This window comes from Nannobrachium achirus (assembly GCF_963921795.1).
Source record: "Nannobrachium achirus genome assembly, chromosome: 2".
NCBI lineage: Eukaryota > Metazoa > Chordata > Actinopteri > Myctophiformes > Myctophidae > Nannobrachium > Nannobrachium achirus.
Genome location: NC_137811.1, coordinates 57,791,667 through 57,809,664, shown reverse-complemented (window position 1 = coordinate 57,809,664; position 17,998 = coordinate 57,791,667). Strand labels below are relative to the sequence as shown.

The following is a 17,998-nucleotide window of genomic DNA, read 5'->3' as shown; positions in this document are numbered from 1 at the left end:
CCGGACAGACACACATGATTCAGACAAGTCAGACAGGATTTGCATACAAAGACAACAGCGGCAGGGGGGAGAAAAAAAAGAAAGAATAAAAACAACAACCTGTGTATTAATAAAAAATGGCCCCATCTTGAGCAGGAAGTCACGGTTGAAGACGGGAATGGATGGAGGGGAAGGTGGACTCAGGGGTGTCGCACGAAATTCTGGGCCCTGGGTACAAGGATTCACTGCGTTATTTTGTGCGTTAACTATTGAAAAATAGCAGATATACAAGCTCACAGCGCGGCACCGAGTGCCGCGCTGCGAGCTTGTAGATCTATTTGTGCAATTTGTTTTTTTGTTTGTTGTTTCTATGTTAGTGGTGCTCAAACCTTTTCATGTGGAGGAACCCCAAATTGATATGTATTTGGCCCATGGACCCTCATCTCAAAATATTTAGTTCCAGGGACCCCCCAGAAGCAAAATTGCAAATATTGCAAGCTCGCAGCGCGGCACTCGGTGCCACGATGTGAGCTTGTAGATCTGCTATTTTTCAAGTATAAAATAATGAAGGCCCCTCCACCTTGGGCCCTGGTAACTCAGTCCCACTTTCCCCCTCCTCCTTGTGACGCCTCTGGGAGGACTGGTGGGTGGGCAGGTGTGGGGAGGTGCGGGAGTACGGGTAAAATTGTTTTAAAAAGGTCTTAAATGTCAGGTTCCGTGTATGTAAGGGCCCTGCTCAGCTGTGCGTTTGCAACCAGACCGGACGCAGCATTGTCCGTCTTTATCCCCTTACCCCCCCCCCCCCCCCACCCCCCCTCCTCAAGTGACACGCTGTCTAACGTAGGGTGATGGGAGGAGGGGGGAGGTGAGCGGGGGCCAGGCACAGTGGGAGGGGGGGGGGGGGTGCGGAGTGGAGGGGATGTGCGGAGGCTACCAGGGCCCCGGCATCACGTCATTAGCGTGGCGCGCTGGAGATGCAGGGGCACCCTGACACATGTCACGGACAGCCAGCCGAACCCCGCACGTATGAACCTGACACGGCTCGCATAATTTATCCTTCGTGACACGATCTGCATGCCGAGTTGTTGATCTGTTGTGTTTGGTTTGGACATGGCGCTCTGGCAGGAAAGACAGAGGGGGTTATTATGCAGGTGGAGGGCGTGTGTCTGTGTGTGTGTGTGTGTGTGTGTGTGTGTGTGTGTGTGTGTGGCGAGGGGGGGGGGGGGTGAAGGCATGGGGGCGCAGGGGGTGGAGGAGGGCGAGGAGGTGGCAGGGTCTATGCGTGAGTGTGTGTGTGTGTGTGTGTGGTGGGGGGGGGGGGGGTGTTGGGAGGGTGCATCTGGGTGTACCACACACACCAAAGGGGCGACACATTTGTCATGTCCACTGAGAAGCGACATAATACACAAACAAGCGCGTGCACAAATGCACTCCCATGCGGGGCAGGAGGGAGGGGGAGGGGGAGGGGGGGGGGGGGGGGGGCATGCAGGGCTAAAACGACGAATGCTCTCGCTTATGGGGTTAAATTAAGGCCAATTCAAATTCGTATTCGTACTTTGCCTTTTTTTTACTCGTAAACATTTTTACCCAAAAAACTATACGTAAACAAATTAATTGGAAAAAAATATCCGTAAAAAAAAAAAAAGTATGAATGTTTTTGGGGAAGCTGCAGTGATTATAATGCCAAAACAAAAAAACAAGACAAAATACGAATATTTTCTTACTGATTTACGAGTTGTTTTGTTGGTTTACTTCATCACGAATGCTTTCATCATCTCACGCACACGAATGAAACGCTCACGCACACGAATGAACCGGCCAATAATCACGTGATCGGCAGAGAGCCAATGGGGGTGCGGCCTTTCCACTAGCCAATCATAATTCTCCATTCTTGGCAGCAGTTGCCATGTCTGGTAAAAGTGAGTAATCTGTTGTTTATGTTCCTCACATAATATACCTATATCCACACGATATTTGTTTTTAAACTATTGACTAAATTGACTAATCAATCATTTTTATACATTAAATAAAATAGAAATGCATATATTATTAATACACACGATAAAAGCACTGATAAAGGTCACTTACAGATGCTGCAAATCAAAACTAGACAATTAACCTTACCTCCGGCCCTGACCTTTTTACTGTAAATACAATATTTATTGTTTCTTATTTTTTCTTATGATTGATGATACAATGTGCACAATAGCCTAATGTATTTTATTATTCTGTCATTTAATGTACATAGCATCCATGAAATGTGAAATGGATGATTACAAAAACAGACCATTTGGCCAAAACAAACTAGTTACTATGATGAACAGTGTTTCATAACAGATTACAGTACAACTTTGACTGTACAACCTGGATTAATGAACATTTTGCTAATAAAGAATGCAATCAATTCCTAATGTAATTTATTTACTTACCAGCAGACCCTCTGATGTTATAACCAAGCTAAATAAGTGTTCATGTACAATAGGTTATTTCACATTGATGTTAGCAGACAGTGATGACCAAGATCAACTTTAGGCTGGAAGGAAAAAATGCTACAATAGTCAAATACAACTGCACAGAATTATATTTTATTAGACAGTGGCTCCACAGTGTGTGGCAACCAAGTTAATCAAACAGATTTTCCTGCTGAGTCCCCGTTTCAATGATGTGTTCAATTGCTGAATCTTATTTGTTAGTTTCTTTCTACATGAAAACTAATTATAATAGAACTTGCAGAATTAATTGTACAAAATTATCGATGTGATTGTTTAGAGATGTAAAGGATGTTTGGAGGAGGGTTTCAGTATTTCTAATGTAGGTGTTGTAACAGTAATACAGTGCCTGGAAAGGGCATTACATAGAACTGAAAATGGAAGGACCATAGGTTAAGTGTCTGTTCAGCTCTACAACGCTCTTCAACCTACTAAGGCTAGACTCATTGGCTAAGTTGACCTCAACAATGAAGATAGATGTCCCTACTGTGGTGTCAAATTTCAACATCTCAAAAGTGCATTCTGCTGTAATTATATTAGAAATGGGCAAATAAATAAGAATACAAATAAGCACCTAAACTATTTTCAAACAGTAACAGAGCACACATGAAACACATTAACCACTGTGTGCTGGATTCCAGGTAGTGAAGACTGTACGAGGGAGAAGGACACTTTGAGCAGAACACTTGTCGACATAACACCTGTCCAGGCAGGGAGGAACATGAACCCAGTGGGAATTAGGAACTTTGGTAACGATGCCACCCCAGAGCAAGAATATCATACAAGGTTTCATAATTTTAGATTGTAATTAGGGAAAAGCAAAGATGGGAGAGTTAAATGTTTTCATTTAGTTCTATTGTTTTAGCGATTTTAAATACTTTATTTCAGTGCATGTGTGCAAGTGCCTAAATGTGTCCTTTTAGACACAATAAGCTGGCAATTTATTTTATTACAATTTACAGTGACACTACTAGCCCCCATAAGTAACATCTGCCCATGAAAGATTGTGGTGCCTCTTTTTGAATGGACTTATTGTATCTAAAAATACATATTTAGCCATTGTACACATGTCCCCAAGCACTGAAAGCAATGTAATCAAAATCGCTAAAATTATAGAAGAAAATTAACACATTTTAACACTCATCTTGTCTTTTCTCTAATTACAATCTAAATATGAAATCTTGTAAAGGTGTCCATTCAGTCAAGTTTGCGATTCTATGTGGTGATGTCAGACGGAGAGAGAGAAAAACAGAGAAACCATCACTCCTCGTGCTCATGGCGGAGGGCGTTGTAGAAGCCATGGAAATCACTGGGCAACACCTGCTTCATTTCTTGCAGATGTTTGAAGTTCATCGCTTTAATGGTGCGGCGGCAAGTGTAGAGTGGGGACACTGTGGTGATGTTGCTCTTCTTCCTCAGTGATGGGGACTCGTAGGGCTTCCAGGCGTCTGAGTGGTCGATCTTGTACTCCATACTGCCATCAACGTTGTACCTAGGATGAATACAAGGACAGTGACAGGGGAGAAAAGTCAGGTTTTAATACTCATTAAATAATGTTTGTTTTGGTTTCCGCAGCTATGTCATTATTATGTATTCAAATACCTGATTGCTCGGAGGTCATGCACGGTGGGATCCCCAGTGACCTTTCCCGGGCAGATGGCTTTGCAGAGGTTCACCTGGCTGACGTTTTTGAAGAAAGTGTGGTCTACATACTTCACTTGGTATGGCCTGGGATTGGTACGGGCTTCCCGGATGGCAACGACATACTCAGCTGGAACGCAGATGTCTCTGTTCCTCAGTCTTCTCTCAATCACACTGTGCACAGGATGTACTCATCATAAGAGGGATGTTCTTCGAGGAAGTGCACGATGCACGAAGCAAACTCGTTGGCAGAGAGACCAGCTTCACCCTCGTGCCATAAGTAATTTGATGCATCATGTGAAGTCATGTCATACATGGTAAAGTTATGGACACAGAGCTTGGTCTTGAAATAGAGGGATGAGGCCTGTAGCTTGGAGCAGAGCAGGAGCCCCTGAAGATCCATGCATGTCACCAAGGTCTTCTCACCTGCCTCGTCTTTGTCCTTCTGCTTCATGGCTTGTGCAGTGTCCTTTTTGTTGCAGTGCTCCTTCCATGTGGCAGCCTCAATGTTCCCAGCCTTGAACGCACAGCAGGTATCACACTGGTCTTTCTTCGGGTGAAAAAGAGAGTAATTCAAACATTAAACATTCTGGTGAACACTTGCCTTGACAGCGCCTGGATGCCATGGTCTGCACTGGAACGGATATACTCTGCATGGAGGTGATTGATGGACTTGAACACAGGCTCCAGGTACATCTTAGTAGCCTGATCTCAGACTCAGCTCACTCTGAGAGTGGGCGGGGTCTCTGGTCTGGAAGCAGGCTAACATCTTAGAGGACGAGGACCGGCAGTAGTGCGAGGGAACTTTTGGAAGGTCCAGAAGGAAGGTCTTCAAGAAGTCAGACTCCTCTTTCCTTACCCTCACCCGCTTCTGCTTATCTTCCTCAGTAGGGCTTTTCCCTCTTCTTCCTACCCACTTCAAAAAAGACCACTGCTTCAAGCCTAGGGTTGACAGGAACATGCGTTGGCACACTCCGAGTCTCCTGCCATCTACGACAAGGTGACAGAAAATGGATGCCGACCTCCTGGATTTCTCTGCTCCTGTCCTCCGTCGCTTTACACTGCTCACCTCTACCAATGATGCAACATAAATCTTCCTCTCACGCCAGTCTAATTTCTCCCAGAAGTACTTGAAGATCTCTTCTCGCTTCGACTCTTCCACTTCTCTGCAGTGCAGTTTACTGGACCTGTGGCCGGCTGCAGACTGACATGACACACCCATTTTTCTTCCCTCCTTTAACACTGACTCTCTATTCTTCCTAGGCCAGATATGACTGGCCTATCATTCTACGCCTCTTCTGGATGTTGTTCTTCCAGCCCTCTGGATTTCTCCTCTTCCTACAGAGACCAGCATCAACACCTGAGGAGTCTTCTTCCACCTCAAGTCCTATATTGTGTCACAAAAAGAGAGAAAATTTGTCATTCAGACCATTAGTGTGCGAGTCTCTCTGTGTGTATCTGTGCAGCCCCTTGCGTGCACATCTGTGTGGGTATGTACATGTGTACTGTATGGATGTGTAGTTGAAAGAAAAGAGTTAAATAGCAAACATGCACCATGCAAGATACTACATTACACACATGTGCATCAATGTGTCCATATTAATAATGACAACAACACCTTCATTTCCAGATTCCGATTCACCAGGAGAATCACCATGTTGGTCACGTTCAGGTGTCCAGTTTCGATCAAGCGGATCTGGGAAAGAAAGAGGAACAAACAGAATGCACACGTTGACATAATTCAGTGTTGCTAGGACTTTGCATTCTTTGCTCTGGCTGACTTAAGCCTGGTTGTACACAAACCTTCTTCGTCCCCACTTGTGTCGTCATCCTCAACTCCTTCAGAATCTTCATCCTCCACATTTGAGTCCGGCTCAACTCTGTCTGCACCTAAAGAACAGAAAAGAAATATGAGATGTTCTCACATTAAGTGTGAGGCGCTTTCTGGTCATGTACAGTATGATTCTGAAGGAAAAAAATGAAAATGCAACATTCAGCAGTCACTATTTGTGTTTATTACAGTGATTATTAATAATAATACCTTCATATCCAGATTCAGCAGCACCAGAAGAATCACCATGTTGGTCACGTTTAGATGTTAGGGTTAGTGGTCGAGTGGATCTGGGAAAGAAAGAAACAAAATGAATGCAATGTTAACACACCTGCAATTCAGTGTCAGGCTTTGCTCTGGCCAATAGCCTCGGTTCCCTGGCACTTGTTAGTTTTACACCAACCTTCTTCTTCCCCACTTAAGTAGTCATCCTCAATTCCTTCTTCGCCTCCCTCATTTGAGTGAGGCGCAACAACTTCTGCTGCAGAAAAAGAGAAGAGACTGAATGTCAAATAGAAAACATGCAGCATTGACAATAATGCAAAGTGTCACATGTGTGCGTCATGTTTTTGTATGAAAGACTCTATACAGCTATTAATATTACCTTCATATCCATATCCAGATTCAGCAGCACCAGGATTATCCAACTCTAATTTAAGGTTCCATGATGAATCAAGCTCATCTGGTAAAAACATAAGAGGAACACAATGTACAGTGAATGCAAAGTAGAAATTACATTGCCAAGATGTTGCATCCTTTGCCCTTAATCTGTTTTACCACAAACCTTACTTCTCTCTCAGTGGGTGTGTGTGCGTGCGACAAAGACAAACCTTCAATCTCCTCAATTGATGAGTCCTCCACAACTGCTTCTCCTGCTGCTTCTCCTGCTGAAAGGGGAAAAAGGTCACACGAATGAATGAAATGGCTACTTTTTAAGATTGTGATACTACAGCAGATACTGATTAACAATTTGTGTTAAGGTAATAATACTATGTTTGAAACTAGTACAGCAACAATTCAAAATGGGTACTTAGTGCATGTTTAGGGATTTGTAACTAGGACAGCAGGTACAATACAAAACCACACATATGTGTTTCTATGCACTATAATTCATAACACACCACACCACATACCTTCACTCCCAGATTGAATCAAAACAGCTGACCCAGCACTGGCAGCATCAACTTGGTCACAATCAAGTGCATCTTGGAAAGATACAGATTATCATTAGAACACTGAATACAGCAGCTAATTATTGTAATTCATGATTAAAACACTTTGATTTCCAAATTAATCACACAAGTTGCACCACAGCCAGAATCACTACACACATCATTAAACTGTTTATCGCACAAACCTTCTTCGCTGCTTTCACTGCTCTCTAGTACAGTCTCTGCCTCGTCATGTCTGCCCCTGACATACTTGACGCTAACCAAAGCACACAGCTCCTCCATAGAATACATCATCCTGAAATGTTATACTGAAAATAAAAGGAGAATACAGGGTTAAAATCAAGGGTAACACAATGGTGTAAAGTAATTAAGTACATTTTCTTAAGTACTGTACTTGAGTACAATATTGAGGTATTTGTACTTGACTAGAGTATTATCAATTTCCAATACTTTTAATCCACTATATCTCAGATCCAAATATTTTACTTTTACTCCACTACAAGCTGAATTATTTCCAATTTCCAATACTTGTACTCCTCTATATCACAGATCAAAATTATTGTACTTTAATACACAACAAGCTGAGTGCCTTTGGAGTACTTTTACTCCAATGCAAGCTCACAGTGCGACACATTATGAGCATGTAGATCTGCCATTTTCAAAATATTTGAAATGGGACATTCTGCATAGAGTACTTTTACTTTTGGCACTTTAAGTACATTTTGATGCCAACACTTTAGCCATTTTATCAAGTACATTTTGAATTCCAGACTTTTACTTGTAACAGAGTATTTCTACATTACATTATTGATATTTGTACTTAAAGTAAAAATATTTGAGTACTTTTACCACACGTAATGGTACGTTTTTGTCCAGATGGAACCAAATGGACCCTTTATGGACCCGTTAAGGGTCCATTTGGTTCCATTGACACTCCATAGAAGTTGTTGTGCTGGCAGCTTAATGTAATGGTACGTTTGTGTCCAGATGGAACCAAATGGACCCTTTATGGACCCGTAAAGGGTCCATTTGGTTCCATGGACACTCCATAGAAGTTGTTGTGCTGGCAGCTTAATGTAAGGTATAAGGTAAAGGTAAATGGAAAACCACATGGCAAATTATTTGATCGATAACGCCAGTTGCGGTGGGTTGACGGAGGCGAACCATGTTTGAAGCAAAATCAGTGTACGACGCTGCTTGTTCAGAGAACAGACAACACAAACATCAGAGAACAATACTTTCCTTGAATAATAACAATTCACACGACGCCAAGCACAATCGTGAACATGATCGTTGGTATAACCTAAGCATACAGTTCTCAACAAGACATTTGGTGATACTTTACCTTGTAATAATGTCGAATTCCGTGTCGTTTAGTGAAGAAAAAGTTTGTTGCTCTGAATCATTCCCCTCCTCCAGTCCTTCTTCTCCCGCGGTTAGATACGCGTAGTGTGATGGACAGGTTGAACATCCAATGGTGATGTCGTTTCGGAGCGTATCTCCGTTGGCTGTTGGATACGCGGTGTGATGGACAGGTCCCACATCCAATGGTGATTACTGTTTCAGCGTATCTCCCCGCCCATTACATACGCGGTTTGAGGGACATGTCAAACATCCAATGGTGATGCGTGTTAAATAGCTTGGTCAATAAAACAACTTTCCATTGGCCATTTACACACCAGCTGATACTAGCAGAGAGAGGAGAGTGAATGTAATCCAACTATGATGAAAAGTAAAAATCCATAATAATGGATTTACGTGGTTTTCATTGGACAGCGACGATATTCTGTACTACTAACCATGTTCATCTTTTTCGATTAAAACACATGAATCATGACATGTTTACGTCTTGTGAATTATATCAGCTTTATTCAAATGCATTCAGACAATACAGGCAATATCATTTCACAGGCAATTAGCCTTTTATTTAGGAAAACAATAGAATGTAGTCTTGTATCAGCTTTATTCAAATGTATTCAGACAATACAAGCAATATCATTTCACATGCAATTGGCCTTTTATTTAGGAAAACAATAGAATGTAGAGTATTGTATTTTGGGCGGATTTTGTTTGCATATTGTAAATTAAATTGAATAAGGTTCTGAATAATGTAGGTGTAGCTATAGAATAGGCAAAGACAAATGTGTGTTGTGAATAGAATCAATAGTTTCCTTCCCAATAAAGTACAGGGGAGTGAGTTTTCCTGAACCAAACAGTCGTCAACCTCCCTCACCACGAAGGACCACAGAAAGTTTGTTGTTCCTTCTTGGAGCTCTTTCAAGAGGTTGAATTCTCAAATCTGATTGCTGCTACATCCTGCCATCGGAACCCTGATCGGCTGATGTGGTCCATGTCATCACAGTTCCTGAAAGAAAAATAAATGTACCCAAGACAAGACTATGTATATTATTAAATGTATTTTTATGTATGGTAAGAACAGATATTTACTGTTACTATAGCTATCATTTTACAATGTTAATGAAACTGGACTTAGTCAAAAGTAAAGTTGTTTATAACATGTACTGTGTAGACTATTTTTACTTTAATTAAAGAATACATTTAACCAAATGAACCTGTAAAGGTCTACACTCAGATTGAAATTAACATTGAGGATTTTTACTCTATTTGTACAGATTGTTTGGTCCCCATATACTCGTTTGATAATCACCAAATTAATAAGAGGTAATAAGAATTGACTTGTATTATCCCACATTCCCACTGACCCCCATTTAGGCCAGTGACCCCATAAGAGAACATTTTTACGGCTCTAGCAGTGATTCCCAACCATTTTAATTTCAAGGACCCCCAGTTTGACATCCATTAGGCTACTGACCCCCCATTTAATAGCATTTGTATCTCTGAGACCCCAACTTATATTGTAAAATCATACGTTAGCATAACTCAGAGTGTACACATGGAACCAAATGATTTGTACAGTTACATACCCCTAAGGGTCCATTTGGTTCCTAACTATAATTTAGCTGGGGACCCCCTGGAACTCCCTGATGATGTAGTAGCCTATTATAGACGGAGCTAAGATGCTAATGAGGCTAGCGTTAATATTAAACTTTCTTTACATCAAATAAAGACCCCGGACTAAACCCTAAAAGACACTACTGCTAAGCACATTTAACAAACGTTTTATTAGATAGATTGCTGTATTTTATGATAATAATAGCGACGTTATCTTACCTTTCTCTGTCGGCTCTGCTGTGAAGACTGTAGCATAGTTACATACGTTTCCCATAAACAACAGAAAGCAGAGATTACTCACTTTTACCAGACATGGCAACCGCTGCCAACAATGGAGAATTATGATTGGCTAGTGGAAAGGCCGCACCCCCATTGGCTCTCTGCCGATCACGTGATTATTGGCCGTATTCATTCCATGCATGCATTCGTGTGCGTCATACAGATTCGTGTGCGTGAGATGATGAAAGCATTCGTGATGAAGTAACCAACAAAACAACTCGTAAATCAGTAAGAAAATATTCATATTTTGTCTTGTTTTTTTGTTTTGGCATTATAATCACTGCAGCTTCCCCAAAAACATTCATACTTTTTTTTTTTTTACGGATATTTTTTTCCAATTAATTTGTTTACGTATAGTTTTTTTGGTAAAAATGTTTACGAGTAAAAAAAAGGCAAAGTACGAATACGAATTTGAATTGTCCTAAATATAACCCCATACTCGCTCCTTGTTGTAATAATTTTTCCTCTCACACTCCTGCTTTGTGACGAAACAAACCGTAAGCGTGGTTTGGGTAGACCTACGTTTTGGTCATCTGCTCAAGAGAACAGATGACCAAGAGAAATAGGCTGGGCCTGGCAATTCTTTTTTTTTTTTTTTTTAATCAGGGTTTTTTGGGGGTTAAAACGGGTGCGGGCGGCAGCAGCAATGAACAATAATTAATAGGCTAATACAATGCATTGAGTTCATAGCTGCACTTCATCCCAACAACACATTTCCAAATATAAACTAACACTCCCCCTCCAAACACACTGCTGCTAGTGTAAAAGATGGATCATCATCATCAGTTATCATTACATTTTCTATTTTTACTAGTAGGCCTAAATAATTTTACCAAAATAAAATGAAATACAATCAAGTATTGAAATGTTCCCAATTATCATTAGCAGTTATTATTATTCCCCCCACCCATGGCTGCGCCCCTGCTGCTCATTATTAATAGAGTAGAACGGCGATTCCCAACCTGTGTGGACTGGGACCCACTTGTGGGCTGCGATGATATTGTACGTTTTCATTGATAATACAACATTCATATTTAAAAAATAATACAGTGAAAAACTACTTATAATTGTGATACCAATAATTAGGTTAATTCCTTTGATCCAAGTCAGATCATTCAAATGAACATGCTCTGAAAAGGCAAGCAGCCCTCCCATCTGACCACTTAAAGGAGTAGTTCACCCCCAAAATGACTTATTTTCCACCAGTTACACACCTTACTTTGTTTTTGACACAATCCTAAACCAATAATTATGATCGGCTGAACAATATCATTAGGAACTGACATGATCTGAGTCTTCTGTTGACAAAAAAAAAAAAAGTGTAATTGATAGCCTATTTTATTTTATTTTATTATTATTATAATTATTTTGTGAACTACTCCTTTAAAACAGCAGCCGTTTAGTGGTCAGGTGGGTGGACCACAAACCCTGAGTGGGCCCCGAGAAGGTTGGGAACCGCTGAACCCTGAAGTTGACCCTGCCTTTTGATTGGATGTGATTGTCTGAAGGCATGGTGGCGCTGCCGTGCGGTGCACAGGAGCAGACCGCACCACCGACCACAACTTCCCCTCAGCTTCACTTTATTTTTGCTTCAGCAGGCTGAATAAGGCATTTACCACTGTCTGTTTTCATGTGCTCGTGCTTGTGTGTGTGTGTGTGTGCGTGCGTGCGTGCGTGCGTGCGTGCGTGCGTGCGTGCGTGCGTGCGTGCGTGTGTGTGTGTTTGTATTTCGTTGTTGTCAGGTGGAAAGCTTGTATGTCTAAAACCGTCCGTTTTGTATTTTTCATTTAAAAATGATTTAAGCTAGTGAAAAAAGCAGATCTACAAGCACACAACGCCTCGCGTGCTTGTAGATCTGCTATTTTCACTACTTTTGTGCAACACTCTTGTATGATGAAGTAGGGCGAAAGAACATACCATTACGAGAGAACATACTATTTATGAAACTTGGAGATACGAGGTTTCTGCCCGACAGTGACGATTTGGGAGTGTGCGCATATGTTTGATGTGTGTATTCCTGCACGTGTACACGTCTGTCTCTGTAATGTACATTTACAGTACGTGTTTGTTTATGTGCGACGTGTGTGTGCACGCGTGCGCATTTGCGTGATGTACGCCATCATGGCCGTGTTCATCAGGCATCAAGCAGCCAGCCGCGCTCCTCTGCCCGTCGCCCTCCTCCCCGCCCGTCTCATTTACATGAATTATGCATATGAGCCGTCTCATTAAAGGAGTACCCTCCCTCATCACCCACCCTAATCCCTGCCGTTGCCGCGGTAACCAGATTAGACATGACCGCGAGCTACAGCATGAATGGGGTTTGCGTGTGAGGTCCCCCGGCAGTCTGTGTGTGTCTGTGTGTGTGGGTCTTGTTTTGGAGACACCTCGCCCAGGACAGCCATTGGACGATGGACGTTGTGCGTGGAGGCCTGCGGGGTCACCCGGCGCCCAAACACCTGTCGACTGACGTTATACGCCACCGCTGACGCTAGGAGAGTGCGTTGACTTCACGTGGGCTCAGTCTGCTGTCGCCATGGCCCAAAGGCCATGCAGGAACACAGACAAGGGTAAAGGCTGATCGGATAAACACGTCTGCGACAGCAAAAGGCCCGAACCAAAAAAACAACAACCTCCTGTATGCTTTTGTGCCGCAAAGAATGGCATGGTTTATTTTTAACATTTTTATTTTTTATTTTTTATTTATACCCATCTGGGATATATCAGCGATGCGTGACGACTAACATTTTTTTTACATCTCTGAAAACAACGGCTATTATTGTTGTAAGACAAAGGGAAATGCAGCCTAGCTAGCAGGGACGTGCTGGCCATTGGGAAAAGCGGGAACTCCCGAACGGCCGGTTCATTCTCGGGCCGGTCCAGGCCATTAGGAAAAAATTAAACTGTTTGCACAAAAGTAAAAATTAAACTGTTTGCACAAAAGTAGTGAAAACAGCAGATCTACAAGCACACAACGCCTCACACCGCGAGGCGTTGTGTGCTTGTAGATCGTCTGTTTTCACTAGTTTAAATCATTTTTTAAATGATAAATACAAAACAAACGGTTTTGGTATACAAGGTTTCCACCCGACAACAACGAAATATAGGCCTAATTCATATAATTGGCCCACTGGCTTGTCACTTGTCATGATCTGAAATGGCAAATCTTTGTAGCAGCATCTCTCTATAGCGCGCAATAAGGGCCTCTCCAACTCTTTTTTCCCGGGCTGAATTAGGGGCCCAGCATGTCCCTGCCAGCTAGAGTCGTGTTGCAGAGGCGGCGGCGGTGGCGACTGTGTGCCATTGTTGTTTAGAGTCTATTAGTTTTACAGCACCATTTGGAATGATCCGTCTGTTTAAAGGTTAACTGCCTCTTCACTTGTGAAATGTGTGCCTCACTCTGCGCTGGCGTCGCGCCTCTGACGCATCACAAAAGTTTCCTTTCGTGTCCCTTTCTCTCTCTGTCCTTCAAGCAGCAGCCAAAAGCAGGGAAATGATAGAAAGTCATTTCTAGAAGGGGTTTTTCAGGTCAGGGACCCCTTCGGTGAGAGACCAAGCAGGGACCCCCACATTTTGTGTTAAAATTGTGTTGCTTATTAAACTTCATACGAGGCTTGATGAGAGTCTTTCAAAGCTAGCTCGCCATATTTAACTGATTGTCTCATCAATATCTATTGACCGTTGAGAGATTTGTGTGGGTTGCCTCCAACTGATGCTGCAGCTTTGATGGCTTTATGGAGTCGTTTGACAGCACTGTCATAGTTAAATGTTTTTGTTTGTTTGTTTGTTTGTTTATACAATACACATATTCTTTACAAATAATATTTGGATTCATGTTAATGTGCAATTGTGCATCTTCAGACATTTTCATTAAAAAAGGCAGGAAAAAGAATCGTACCTATCAGGCAACAATTTGGCAACCCCTCTGCAGTAACTCTGAGGACCCCTTATGGGTCCCGCACCCCCCGTTGAAGAACACTGCTCTTCCCTCGATGACCACACATGAAGCTATTTTTTCTCTTTTTTTGACATTTTTAGAAGATTAGGACGGTGCGTGGTCTACCTATGTTATTATTGTTTTTTCTAGATTAATATTCCTATGCATTTGTTGTATTGTTGTTGATGTACTGACATATTATCTTGCTTATTATATCGATGTATTACCTGCTTATTGTAAGTCGCTTCGGATTAAAAGCGTCTGCTAAATGCCTAAACTGTAAACTGTAAACCGAAGAACATCGTTATGGGACGTTACGCGAGGTCAGACCGAGCAAACTAATCGGGTTATATGACATTATCCTCCGTCGCTGTTCAGTTGGTTTTCCTCATGGTACAGCAGCTAGGGTACATACAGATGAATGACTTGTCTCTGCCGAGAGCCTCGCAGTGAATAGACAGACAATCCAGCTAATGGCCGCGCTGATTGGGGCCCGCGTCAGCACATGCAGCCATGGAGGTCGGTATAGCAACTCCGTCTGGGGTTTGATTTAATGGACAGCCTGTCACCTCCCTGTCACCGCGACAACATCATCCCACCTCACCAATCCTATGCAGGTGTGTGTGTGTGTGTGTGTGTGTGTGTGTGTGTGTGTGTGTGTGTGTGTGTGTGTGTGTGTGTGTGTGTGTGTGTGTGTGTGTGTGTGTGAGTGTGTGTGTGTATGTATATATGCACGTGTCCGCCTGCCTGTCTATGTCTGTCTGTCGGTCCTGTCTGTCTGCAATAATCCCTCACTAATGAAGGTAAAGGATTATTTTCCCAGGAAGGCGTGGAAACGCGTCGGTCCTTGAAGAATAACAACCTGCTGCCACCGCCTCCTCCGTGTGAGCTGACCGGCCGCGCGCGGCATGCCAGAGAAAGGAAAGAGCGTTGTGAGACCGCCGTTGCCATGGTGAGGTGGAGTCACCTCGCCGGCGCTCGCTCACAGGCGGTCCCCCCGCTGAGCCCGCAGAGCTTTCTGCTTCCTGTTCCGGATCCTCGGGCGGAGGCGATGGAGCGGCTGGAGCGAAGGATGGGTTTAGTAAAAGAAAGAAAAAGAAAAGAAAAAAAAATCCCCCAGTGGCAGTGTTAACGTTTGTATTTGTAACACAGAGAGCGAGCAAACGTAACCCAGTGGTTCTCAACCTTTTCAGGCCGCGATGCCCAAAATAATCATATTTTAACTAGAATAGGGACCCCCCCACCCTGACGAGCACTAAGGGTTGAGGGATTACGTTTTGTATAACACGGTTCTATTGTTGCGAGGCGTTGTGAGCATGTAGATCAGCTATTTTCACAATTTCTGCCTTTAATGTTTGACAATTTGGCCAATGTTTAATTTGTCATTTTAGAGGTATTACAACATTCTTAAATTGTCACTTTAGAAATGCGAAGATACCCTCTTTCTACACACTTAAACTTTATGTTGGTTTGTTTACTGTTGAGTGAGAAAACAATGTTGCACATTAAGTTAATCATCTGGGGACCCCCCCAAAATAATTTGGGGATCCCCAGGTTGAGAAACCACCGACGTAACTGACGAATCGCGAGCAAATGTAATCGAAAAAGGACCCTTATTCGGACATTTCGTTCGCTCTCTGAGTTAAATTACCACCCTGGATTTTTAAAAGTGTACATACCATGTGACGCCGGTTTCCGACACATTTCCCCCCCCCCCCCCCCTCTCAGCTAGCCCCACCCTGACACCCCCCCCCCTCCCCCCATCCCCCCTCCTTTGTTAAGCCGAGGCCCAGAGTGCCATAGACACAGATGAAGGCATGGTGAAACACATGCCAAAAAGGCCCCCCTGCCACTCTCACTCTCACACAGCGACAATGATAGGTTGTCATCACACAGCGATCAGCACCGTCACCCACAACATCGGCACACACACACACACGCACACACGCACGCGTACACACACACACACACACGAACACACACTCGGCAGCAAACACGTACACACATACACAAGGACCCACGGCTGTGAAAATCCGCACCAGCCTCGACAACACTGACAACCAAGTCACTGCTGTCACTTCAGTTATTTTTACACTGGGCCTGACAACACATCAAAAATCCTGCCTCTCGCTATGGGAACAACACGAGACCAACCGCCATCAAGCCCATTAGACTCCTATGTGTCACATCAAATATCTAATTATCTGCTATTCAATATACCCAATTAAGTCAGAAATGCTCGCCATGCACATTCATACAGTCATTTGCCATAGTGTTGTTGTACAGAAAACAGAGGGGTGTAGATAGAGTCTCTAAGCTGTAAATAAAAAGGAGTGCCGCATCGATGTACGGGCGACAGTTGAGAAAGCTGAGGTGTGTGTGTGTCCCAAAGAGAGTGATTATAGTGCTTTGGTTCAGTCTCATTTTCCTGCAGATAGAAAAACAACATATTGTACACCATAAAAGGGACACATTGACATCTGTCCGCCTGTAAAAAGTGCCCTCTCCAGACCACGAATGCAGTTTTTACTATGGTGAAAGAAATGCAAATGCCCCTCTTTCCATGCCATACCTGAGGGCGGCGCTCAAAGAAAATAGCCGACCTCCAAGCTCACAACGCTTCGCAGTGCGACGCGTTGTGAGCTTGGAGGTCTGCTATTTTCGATATTTTTCACCTTTTAGAAATGTCAGCCCCTACCTCTCTAACATTCTCTGCACTATAAGATGTCTCTGGGTCTGGTTCGTATTGATCGATTGAATACTTTTATCGGCCAGAAATGTAAACAGCGTGTGGTACAGTAGGGCATTAAAGCTAAGACAAAAAAATAAGTCCTGGAGACTTACTTGTTTTCGTTGCGTTCCTATAGTACAGTGCTCCTACAGGGCAATGGTTCTCAAAGTGGATTCCAGGGACTTTGTGGGTTCCTTTAAGGGGGTCTAAATTGACCCATGCAAGTCTGTAACTCTGACAGTGTACAAATGGAACCAAATGGACCCTGACGGGGTAATTAGAGAAAAGAAAAAGTGAGTGTTAAAATGTTTTCATTTGCTTCGTTCTATTGTTTTATCGTGTTTACCGTGCTAAAATGTGGGGCATGCGTAATGCGTATGCATGGGGGCATGCGTACAAGTGGCTAAATATGTATTTTTAGACACAATAAGCCAGCAGTTTCTTTATTGCTATTTACAATAACACTTCTAGCCCCCATAAGTCACATGCAACCATATAAGGTTGCGTTGTGTCTTGGGAATTGGCTTTTTCTGTGTAAAATGACATATTTAGCCACTTGTACGTATGCCCCCAACCACTGAAATAAGAATCTCTAAAACAATAGAAAGAAGTAAATGAAATAATTTTAACACTTATCTTTTATATTCTTTAAATACAATCTAAAATATGAACCCTTGTTGTAAAAAACTAAAGTTGTCCTTTAAAGTGAGACACTCACTATAGGGTGCTGTTATTTCCAGGCAGCACAAAGGGTTAACATTCTGGCCCTGGCCGCTGTCAGCGAGCAGACAGCAGCTTTGTGACGCGTCTGATTGGCGGCCCGCGGTGGCGAGATCAGTGGCAGGGCTGTGTGATGTGTGCCATCTTGGCCGGCTTGTGATGTGTGCAGTTTGTCCCTGTGCCTCGCGCAGGAAGGAAGCCTTGAAAAATACTGCTGGCTGTCACTCAAAGCAAGATGGTGGTGACTCC

At 43.0% G+C, this 17,998-nt stretch overlaps 1 protein-coding gene across 6 annotated transcripts; it reads right to left on the bottom strand.

Moving 5' to 3' along the window:
* Positions 1 to 2,203: 2,203 nt before the first annotated feature.
* On the bottom strand, positions 2,204 to 9,278 carry LOC308304712 (uncharacterized protein). 6 transcript variants are annotated; one of them, XM_080749342.1, is made up of 11 exons: positions 8,458 to 9,278; positions 7,298 to 7,420; positions 7,074 to 7,145; positions 6,771 to 6,827; positions 6,545 to 6,622; positions 6,344 to 6,421; positions 6,151 to 6,230; positions 5,913 to 5,999; positions 5,728 to 5,805; positions 4,071 to 5,496; positions 2,204 to 3,960 (listed from the first exon to the last, which is right to left on the bottom strand). In XM_080749342.1, the coding sequence occupies exons 2-7, from the start codon at positions 7,404 to 7,406 to the stop codon at positions 6,214 to 6,216; spliced, it is 411 nt and encodes a 136-aa protein (XP_080605468.1). In that variant the 5' UTR covers positions 7,407 to 7,420; positions 8,458 to 9,278; the 3' UTR covers positions 2,204 to 3,960; positions 4,071 to 5,496; positions 5,728 to 5,805; positions 5,913 to 5,999; positions 6,151 to 6,213. The 6 variants fall into 5 exon arrangements, with proteins under 6 accessions (XP_080605468.1, XP_080605469.1, XP_080605466.1 ...); XM_080749340.1 differs by having other exon boundaries at positions 6,151 to 6,421; XM_080749341.1 differs by having other exon boundaries at positions 6,151 to 6,421; positions 6,771 to 6,824.
* Positions 9,279 to 17,998: the final 8,720 nt, after the last annotated feature.